The sequence below is a fragment of the Mesitornis unicolor genome, unplaced genomic scaffold (assembly GCF_000695765.1).
Source record: "Mesitornis unicolor isolate BGI_N332 unplaced genomic scaffold, ASM69576v1 scaffold10076, whole genome shotgun sequence".
In the NCBI taxonomy this organism is placed as follows: Eukaryota; Metazoa; Chordata; class Aves; order Mesitornithiformes; family Mesitornithidae; genus Mesitornis; species Mesitornis unicolor.
In genome coordinates, this window is record NW_010188910.1 from 2,053 (window position 1) to 12,663 (window position 10,611).

The 10,611-nt window shown below is 35.2% G+C and overlaps 1 protein-coding gene across 1 annotated transcript in view; it reads left to right on the forward strand.

The window, feature by feature from the left end:
* Positions 1-927: 927 nt before the first annotated feature.
* LOC104541753 (utrophin-like) overlaps positions 928-10,611 on the forward strand; it is a gene marked incomplete at both ends in the record, with an annotated part of 19,670 nt that continues 9,986 nt past the window's right edge. The window contains 4 exons of the mRNA XM_010185885.1: positions 928-1,064; positions 2,568-2,606; positions 2,847-2,912; positions 6,158-6,223. Coding sequence (XP_010184187.1) covers positions 928-1,064; positions 2,568-2,606; positions 2,847-2,912; positions 6,158-6,223 — 308 coding nt within the window. The remainder of the gene's footprint in view (positions 1,065-2,567; positions 2,607-2,846; positions 2,913-6,157; positions 6,224-10,611) is intronic.

Consider the following 10,611-nt stretch of genomic DNA (forward strand, 5'->3'; position numbering starts at 1 on the left):
AATTTTTGTACTAGTCTTATCCTGTGGTAGTAAGGACTCAACTGAATCAGTCTGTGAGTTTGCTACTTAAGGCACTGATTGCTCTTATCAGGCCTGCCTTTGTCTGTGCCTTTGAACAGTGCCTGTACAATGGCTGTCATTTCATCTGTGAGGTTTTTTTGACTCTGATGGCAGAAACCTGTAGGAAGAGATCTGCTAACTTGAGAAAATGGTCATGTAAAACTTGGCCACTGCAGCAGAGAATGGTTTAGGATGTACTGCTCCAATCTTGAGATAAACTTTTCCAGCTTAGGTATGGAATGGGAGGTAGTGAGTATTTTGTGGCACTTTGAATATTGAGGGCTCTGTCACTTTTTTCTTTTTTCTTTTTTTTTCTTTCTTCTTTTTTCTTTTTTCTTTTTTCTTTTTTTTTCTTTCTCCTTTTCTTTCTCCTTTTCTTTCTCCTTTTCTTTCTCCTTTTCTTTCTCCTTTTTAGGAAAAAAAACATTAGTGTTAGCTTTATTTTTTCAGCAGAGCCATTACAAGTTTTTTCTGTCTGTCAGGTGAGTCACAAGCTTCATGTGTATGCATATATACTGTCAAGACTGCTTTCAATGACTAAGAGTATCCTCTTATTTCTAGCAAACTGATTTCCCTTTTTTTCCTGAAAAATGAAATTTCTGTGTTTTGTGAGACTGGTTGTAAGTAACTGGTAAATCTGATGCATTTATTTCTGGGATTTTGAAGCCTTGCTGTTTTTTCCAAGCAAAAAGAATCTGCAGATTAATTATCATTAGTATTGTACCATATTTCAGAACACTAAAAAGGCAATATTACCAGCATTAATATTTTGAAGTTCTTCCTTGTATCCTTTTTCAGGACAGTAGCAGCACTTTTATCTCAATCTTATTTAGCAATTTTCAATTTAACGTCTTTTAACTTTTTAAGACAACATCTGGGGAAGATGTACGGGACTTCACAAAGGTGCTGAAGAATAAGTTCCGGTCAAAGAAATATTTTGCAAAACATCCCCGACTCGGCTACCTACCTGTGCAAACAGTATTGGAGGGTGACAACCTGGAGACGTAAGCTTGATTATAGAGTAATTGTTACTGGGGTTATTGCCCTATTCCATTTAAAGAAAGTGAAATGTGTGACATAATCAACAGCACTTTTTGACTTAGACTTTGTACTGTATTGTTTTCTATGAATTGTTTCATATTATTTACAGATCTTACCTGATTTGAAATCTCTGAGCTAATTACGTTCCTACAGGCTTCAGAAATATAGGTAGTCTAATAAAAGAGAGTACTCTGTGTCTCCATAGTATTACTTATTGTGCTGGCAGAAATCCTCCACTTTATTTACTTACTTGGTAGTTGTCAGCAAAGGACACTCTTAAAAGAGCAAAATTAAGGTGTGTTAACAGGGCTCTAGGAGTAGTTTCATGGTTTGACTCTCCTTGACATCCTAGAAGCCTGCAATACAACTGCATTATCTCTACACAGCAGCACTTCACTAGCAACAATGAATGTGAAGCTTCAGCATATGTTCTCTGCTTGTATGCAATGGTCCAGTGCCACTGGCCATGCTCTGTTTTCATGGCTGGAGGACTTTGTATTTTATTTACAACAAACAAACAAAACCTTCTTGTTAACAGTTTAAGAAATAGGAGAAAGTAATCTGAAAACTGACATTAATGATGGCATGGCTTCTAAGTAAGCAACGCACATTCAAATGTGAAAGTGTTATTCATTGGGGCAGTCTTCAGCTGGTCGGTGTTTAAAAACAAAAATACCTGTGTCACCAACACAGCAAAGCAAAGCTTCTTTGATGTCATGAATGTTTGCCAATGGTGCCAGAAATTGGAATGTCAAAACTGTAATCACAGCTCAGGATAAAGCTCTCTTGGTCCAGTCAAGTGGAAAATATATAGATAAATTGCCAGTATCATGCTGAGGAAACTCTTGGTATTGGTTATCTCCCCTGCAGGTGGTAAAATTCAATAATACGTTCCTTTAAATAATAATCTAAAAAAAAATTCTAAAGAGCTACACATGTATCAGAATGTGATACAGTATGTATTTACTTTTGATTATTTTTATGCAGTAGTAAAATAAGTATTGATAACTTTGATTTATTGAGGGGTTTTTGCTTGTGGTTGTGTTCTTTGTTTGCTTGTTATTTTTCCCCAGTATGTTTTTGGAAGTATATTTTCCAGTTAGTTTAAAAGAAAAGCCCAGAACTTGAGCAGAATTTAAATGAACTGATTGTGGTTTACAAACTGCAGTTCAATCAATAGCACCGATTTGGTATTTTTTTTAAAATTTATTTTTATTTAACAAAATGAAGTATGTAAGTCAGTCTCCTAACTCTCCATGATACACAGCAGTATCTGTTGCTGTCTCTTTTCTACATCACTAGTCGCAGATTCAAACAATCTGGGTGAGTTGATGGTTAAAATATTTTGTTTCTCCAGCTTTCTCTTGCTTAAATGTTACTAAAGTTTTTGTTTCATAGTTTCTTTCTTTCTTTCTTTCTCTTCTGTTTTTTGTTTTGGTTTTTTTTTTTTGTTGTTTTCCTTACAGTCCTATCACTCTCATCAGTATGTGGCCAGAGCAATATGAGTGAGTATGCAGAAACCCTTTGTCTGGAAAGCTTAGCAGAGTGGTGGTTTTCTTTTAGCTCAGTTGCTGCTAATCTGATGTGCATGAGCTACAGGGCATGGCTGACCAAAAGCAATAACCCCCTCGCCAATATTGTGAATTTATTTATTTGTCATCAGTCTAACTCACTTTTAAAATAATTTTGTCTGTACTGTGAATTGCTTTAGACACCATTAATTTTTATTTATTTTTTTAAAATAGTCCTTCCCAGTCTCCACAGCTGTTTCATGATGACACACACTCCAGGATAGAACAGTATGCTACTAGGTAAGAGATGCAGAGTTTCTCACAAGTACACAGCATTTTGTGATTGATACCTGCAGATTTTAATATACTCTACTGGCTGGACATAATTTATTAAAAGATATAATTTGCTGTACTCAGAAGTAAGTCACATGTTTTTAAATCATCTGCTTCTGAATACAGTCATACTAAATGTAAAGTAGATGCATTAAATCTGCCATCTGTCATACAGAATAGAAACTGTTGTAGGAATTACTGTGAGTTGTTTGTAAAATGTCCTGTTTTCCTTTTGTTTCTTCATTTTTAACCTTTGGAAATAAACTGAACTTGTTGGATATATTATTTTTCCCTGCAGGATTTTAGACCCAGGTTTTAATTTTCTTCTCTGATAAGTTGGCACTATCCATTACCATTGACTTTTAGCAAAGCGTATAATAATTACAAGTGTTTTATGTTCTGGCTGTATGGGGTCACCCTAGTTCTTTCATGATAAAATGCCTGTTCTGTCAAGTCCATCTCAGCATGTCTGTGCTTTGTTGAACTCTCTTCTGCACATTCTGAGATGGTGATGGTTAAGCACTAACCCAGAGACACCCTGGTACCTCTGGTAACCAGAGTAACAAAACCCAACTTTCAGGCAACAAAGAAATTTATCCATATTACCATGGGAACTGGCTTAATTTTGCTCTCGGTGTTTTTATTGTTGTATCTGATCTCCACGACTAATAAACAATGTTAACTTTTTCAACTTTTTGAATAACATTTCAGAGCTTATGATTAGGATAACTGAATTCTTATTTATGGACACCATAAGAAATCTTCAAAACAGTTAAATACCTAGGATAGCCGACAAATGATCTTTGCAGCAGGGAAAAAGAATGGGGCAGAAACGAACTCTGAAGGGCTACCTACTGTCCACTTTTTTTTTCCCAAACAATGAACATATTCATCCTTCATAAGTAGTGTAGTACATTGTCAAAGGCAAAGTTGTAGTGCTTTTCAGTTATTTGGAACATGTAATTCATGTAAATCACCCAACATTTATTTGAATCTATAACATAGGCCATGCTGTAATCAATTAAAACCCATGCACTGGACTGCAAACTAACCAAGAGCAAAGAAATTAGACTTCTTTAGAAAGATGTGAGACTTTTCTGTCTCCCTATGTGCTTTTTTCACCTTGTGGTGCCAGAATGCTGTAGTTTTCTGTGCCCAGATGAAGCACAAACTCTGGACCCACATTAAGGATCAAGGGAGATCCCAGGTGCAATACCTGTTTTCCATGTCTTCCCCCTCAGCTCTTACCACTTCTGCTCTAGATCGGACTTATTGAAGGTGGACGAAGGTGGACCATTTCTCTCTTTCAGGGTACAAAGCTAAATCTGTACCTGCTCTGTGCAGAAGTTGATTTTTAAAATTACAAACTTAAGAAATACTAATTACTCTATGTTAACTATATAAAGCTATTCAAGATGGTTTTTTTCACTCCAGTAATAATATTTTAAAAATGAAGACATAACTCCACCTGTATCTTTCATATATTTTTTTCTTGTGTGCTTTCCAGTCGTATCTGTTGTAATGCATATTTCATGTATAAATCAGTAAATATTTTCTATTGTCTTGATCTTGTCAGCTAAGCTTCTTTCAAGATATATTACCAGGGCTTCCTTAATAAGACTGTGCCCAGCAGAAACAGGATACTAGGGCTTAAAGCCTGTATTATCACTGATTGAAGAATATTCAACTCTGCTGTTAACAAAGTCCTCTACCTGCAGTCAAGTACCATCTCCCCATTCTGTTTTGCTGTGCCACCTCTGAATTGCTTCTATTTCCCTTTTCCAGCTTTCAATTTCTACCCTGCCTTCAAGGCTCTTTGCAACTCTGAGTCCCTTCCCTGTCTCCCTCTGCACCGTGATCAGGGCTGTCTCCTGGTCCCATGTGCTATTCCAAGCAAATTCTCCAAATGATGGAGATTGAAAACATTATGATAATGACAGAATCTGCATTTTTGAGGCAGGATATATATTACTCACTTGAAGAAATTTAGGGCAGGCTCTCCTCTCTGAAAAATGTGGTCTTTGTACTTCTTCCCTATATGACAAAGAGGCCATGAAGATAAATTTCTAAAATTGTGTTTCAACGAAGACTTAAAGATGCTAAGCTAAGCAGCATTACAAAGGTGACTTGTAAGCATCTAAGTCACTCCTGTTACTCACAAGAACTAGATCTGTTTGACATGCCCCAGAGCAGAGATGACTTGACTGCCTTTAGTCACTTAGGAGCTTGTCCTTCCCTTCAGGGGAGATGTTGGAGCACAACGTCCCACCTCAGCCATGGTGGGATGAGGTGATCAAGACAACTTTATCCTGCGAGTGCTTTCATTTATCCTCCTTCAACTCTGAGGTGTATTAACAAATGTACAGATGGGCAAGCTTGCTCCATGCTAAAAGAAGACACCAGAGTTTCTATTTCTTTAGGGTCTTGCACACTGCTTTGAAAAAGAAGTTTGAAGGTGTCTGTAATAATGCATTACACTTGCAAAGATATATGTGAAATTAAAATATCTTTATAGTAAAGAAAATACCTGTATTTGGTGCAGTCCAGTGTATGTGCACAGCATTGAACATTCTTAAATTTTTATGTATGTGTCTTACATAGATAAGGCATATCTCTCCTGGAAAATCAAATAGACAGAAAATCTCTGCTGTGATTTGAGAGTGGTATGTCTTTACACGTAGTATAATAATCAAGTCCTTTCAGATTAATTCCTTCCAAACAAGAACCATAGGTCATGACTCTCTGTAATTACACTGGGTTCTGTGTTGCTTTCCAGGACTTGTCTACCCACAATGTGATGTTATCTGCCAAGCATAGTTTCAGATGTCGCATGTGTTATATTTAAAAACTATTCATCCTCTTTTGTTAGTTCAGCTTTATAAAATTCAAAAAGAAAACCATCTGCGAAAGCATCTCTTTAACTAATTTTACCATGAGAGTTGTGGTGGTGGTAATGATAATTATACTAGAGATAGAAAATATACTTGTTCTTTGTTGCTTGACAAGTAGAATTAGTTAATCATAGCACAAGTTCCTCATAAAAGTCCTCTGGATTATAGGTTTTTGTCACAAAATCTAGGAGTTTATTCCTATTTATGTACACTAAGATTGCCATGTATGAGCTGTTTCTAAGTAGAATTGATCTTCACAGTGCCTCTGTTTAAATTGTGCAGTATCTTCTCTGAAAATTGTGGTCTTTCCCTGCCTTTCAGGCTTGCACAGATGGAAAGGACCAATGGCTCCTTCCTCACAGACAGTAGCTCCACCACAGGAAGCGTGTAAGTAACTCATACTTATTAGGACTGCTAGGAACTTTGGTTATAGATGCATAGTATAATCTTCTTAAGTCATAACACAGGATTTAGTCCTGGGAAAGCAGCTATTAAGTATGACACTAAGGATGCCTGCATTATTCCAAGCACCAGTTGTAGAAATTGGTGAAGTTCATTTGAAGATCTAAGGGAACTCTACATTTGTAGAGTTCAAAAAGGAGGTTATTTCATATCACTTGACAAAGGTCATAGTACTGTAGGTTCTAGTTTGTATTCCTTTTCTGCTTTTATCATATTATAAAAGAAAATAAATCCTTCCATATCAAAGTGGACAGTGGAGTGGGTCGATTGCTTGTACTGATTCCCAGAAGAATTTTCCCACCAAAAAAAGAAAAATCCTTATTTAAGTTTCTGCCAAGCCAGAACAGTGTTACTACTTCTTGCTTAGATGTCAGTTTGGTGGCTGCTGATCCATCTGTTCATACCTGGGGGTACAAATATAGTCCCACATTAGTTTTATCAGTGCTATTTTCTTTTTTGATTTATGCATCACTTCTAGTGTAAAAATCTTCATTAAAATGCATTGATAAACTTGGAAAACATAAAACCCCTTGAATTACTGATTAATTAAATATTTATTTTTCTCAGTGTAAAAATACATGGATGTTTTAACCTCACTGTATCATCAGTTCTGTTCATTAAATCAGTGCAGTAGGACTCCACCTCTTTAAGTTATTAATAGATATCATCAACTTTTTTAAAGAGGAAACATTTTTTGTTTCAGCTTTAGTTAGGAAATGCTACTGTTTTCAATACTTCCGTTTTCAAGACAACAGCTTACTTAAAAACCAAGAAGTTTCTTCAAAGAGTGTTCATTATGATGACTTCTGTCTCCCTAACTAAGCTTTTCTAACCCTGCCCTCTCCAAAGGATATGTGAATTCCAATAAAAAATGCATTTTCTTCAACTGGAAAAATATTTGCAAACAGGGAAAAAAAAGTCATAATATCTACTGTAGTACATCCAGCTTCTTAAACATTCTGATGCTCTCATGAAGTATTTTTCTGATATAAATATATTGAATAAAATGTTTTTCCTTCATGTCATCTTCATATAGTTCTTAAAGTTTATGGTAGACTGTTGTGATGAGTTTTCATTGGCTTTAATTCATGCGAAAATATCTATATCTTAAAAGCAGACTGGCCTCTTTGCAAGTGAAGATGAGCATAAGGAAAAAATGAAGACTTTGCAACAAAGAATGATAAATAGTGTCCTTAACAGAAAGCTGTGCCTCACAATTTGATGAATCATGATGTAGTAGAATGGAAAGACAAAAAAAATTATTAGGAAAATAGGACAAGAATGTAACCTTCTTAGTCCTGTAATGCATGAACTATCCTATCTAGCACATACTGAAGTTAAGTGAACTAGACATAGTATAAATAATTTCTGTATAAATGTGAATTTTTAGTAACTGTTTTCTGATTAATGCCTTAACTATCAGTCATCTTCATGTCTGCAACGCTGTTGATGCCACTTCACACTCAACTGAAGGCAGAGTTGAAACATACCTGAAATTGTATTTGTTTGGGAGCTGTGCACACAGATGCAGGGGTAGCAACAAGCAGTGAAGGCTAAAAGTGATACTTTTAGCTGGCACTGCCGCTCAATGTGTCACAAGACGAACTGGAGCCCCAGTTTGCAGTACCTGAATACTTGGACATGATGTAAGTGGCTAAAAGACGTCTTGTCACAATGAGAATGTAGTTCTATATGATTATAAAATTAGGAGAACAAATAAATTAAAATACAAAGAGTGTTTTGGAGTACCTTCTTGAACCTCATTCTAATATTTTTCATAGGACAAGTAGGTCAAGGTACACTTTATTTGGACTAGAATGCATGGTGATTAGTATGAAAGCCATGGGAAAAATTAAAATTATCTGTGAAGGAGTATCACAAATATCCACGTCTTACTATGTAAAATCTAATTTAACAATCAGTTTTTTAAACAGATAAAATAGTACAATGATGAAAAGTGACTGTCAGGAAATCTGAATTTTTCTTTCCACAGCTTAGCCTTGATGCAAGGGAAGTCATTCATTAATTGCTTTATAAGTTTCATTCAAAAATGAGGTTACACCTAGTGTAAAATCTTTACAGAATTTCAGATTTAATAAATTCAAATAAATATAATAAATATAGCTTTACAGAGACCTGTTTAAAAAAAAAACCTCAATTTCTGGTGACCTACATAGTTGTTTATACACTAATTCATCATCTTAAAATGAAGACAGCAGCTTTTTTGATGCCTAATTAAAATAGCAAGACTAAACTACTTGATCACATGAACCTTTCCCTGACAACTTCAACACCCTTGCACAAAAGGAAGCCGTTATGTGTAGTTACACTGTATCATTTAAATTAATATGTAAACAGTGTCTTGAAACCTGGATGATGAACCTGAGTTCTCTCTCTAGTCTGCTTTAACAGTCTGTTTCTGTGCTCACTGGAGATGTGACATTGAACCACCAGCAGTTCCTGACAGGCGTTTTGGTAACAGTGAGGGAATTCTGCATGTTTTGCAGGGCTGTAGAAGCCCTATGACATATCGCAGGGTTTGAATCTCAAAGGACATTTCATTGCTTTGGGAAAAAGTTAGTTGCGTGGTGTGTTTGTTTTGTTTTTTTTTATCAAGGTGGGTAAAGGGTGAAGTTGTACCATGGGGTTTTCATTGTCACATCAAGACCTCATCCAAACGTCATTAACTGCACTAGCATTTGCTTTAGTTTTAACTAGACTAATGCAAAATAACTAAGGAAGTGATAATGAGTTTCCCTCAAGTGGTGGAGAAGAGAAAGCAGTTAGAGGCTTTTTTTTTTTGGTGTAAGTAAGGAAAAAAATGTTTATTTTTCAGCTAACAGTGTCAGATATCCCCTATGTTTCTGAGGGATTTAAATATTGGGGACTTAAATCCCAATTTTAATTACATAGCTGCATTGAATGAAAAATCCATTACATTTGTTCATTTGCATGAGAAGATCAATATTGTCATTTCTTCTCATGAGTATAGTACTGACTATATCCAAGACAGATAAGAAATAAGTGAATGTTTATGATTTTCTTTAAACTTTTCAACTCATTGTTAAAAGTGGAAGAACTCACTGAATTAAGTTTATTTTTCAATTTTTCAGGTAAACATTCTGCAAACTAATAGTTAATCACAAAAGATGTAACAAAGGAAAATGATACATGACCAGAGTTCTGTGGAAGGATCTCTTTATACCTGTTTTTAACCTTTATATTATAAATGAGCTTATATGGAATAGAATATCATGAACCTTAAAAGTGGATAGAATTGTCACAGGCTATACATTTTTTTTTTGTTCATGTTGGTGATTTTTTTTACATTTAGTGTTACTTGATGTACATTTGTTTGATTGTAATAGTCTAGATTTTCAAATCTGGATGTCAAGTTGGAAAGTGACAGAGCACATGATAGGTTTGCGTAAAATAGTGAAGAGTTATCCTTGAGACAATGTAGTTGTGTTGTTCTGTCATATATTTAGTCTTCAGTAAAAAGTTTATTTTTACAAAGAACCTACATGATAGAAGTGTTCTGCTGAGACACACACACCAGGAATCAGTACTTATTAAATCTATGGTTATCATATCTTACTCTTAGTGCTGGTGATGCTTTTAAATGGGTAACAGTGTACTGAGCTGCCAAAAAATCTTGCTTCAGCACGGTAAATTAGGGTCTTCCACTACACAAACAGTACATTTGCAACTCTCATTTGTTCCTGTTGGAAGCATTTGCTCTCTTAACCAAGAGCTTGAATTTATTTCTGAGAAATACCTCAATCCATGGATGTGGCCTGTAAAACACCTGATGTGCTTTACTTGTACATGCATTCATTTATAGATTATTTGTCACCACAGAAGTAACATCTGTTCCTTCTTCTTCTTACATTTCTAAACAACTGCTCTTACTATTCATTCAGATGGGACTGTAGATTTGGATCTTTAGTGATGAAAGAAGTTAGATTGACTAGCAGAAAATTTTAAAAAGCCTCTTGAAAAGCTCCATTACACTTTTACTTGGAAAATAAATAGCTTGCATACAATGAACTTCCTGGTTTTTGTATGTGCTTTCAAAGGCAGTCCTTGAGGGTGCTTTTCATTATGTTAGACCACAATCAGTTAATAGCAGAATTTGTAGCTACTTGTTTTTAACAATAGTAGGAAAAAGGTCAGCACAAGAAAGAGTTTTTAATGTGAAAAAGTCTCTTTTCTAAATGATATCTGAATTTGTATGTATACTGCTCATGTATTTTTCTTTCTTTTGTTGATGATGCTTTAACTGTAGAAGATCTTTAGGATAAAGTTTGTAG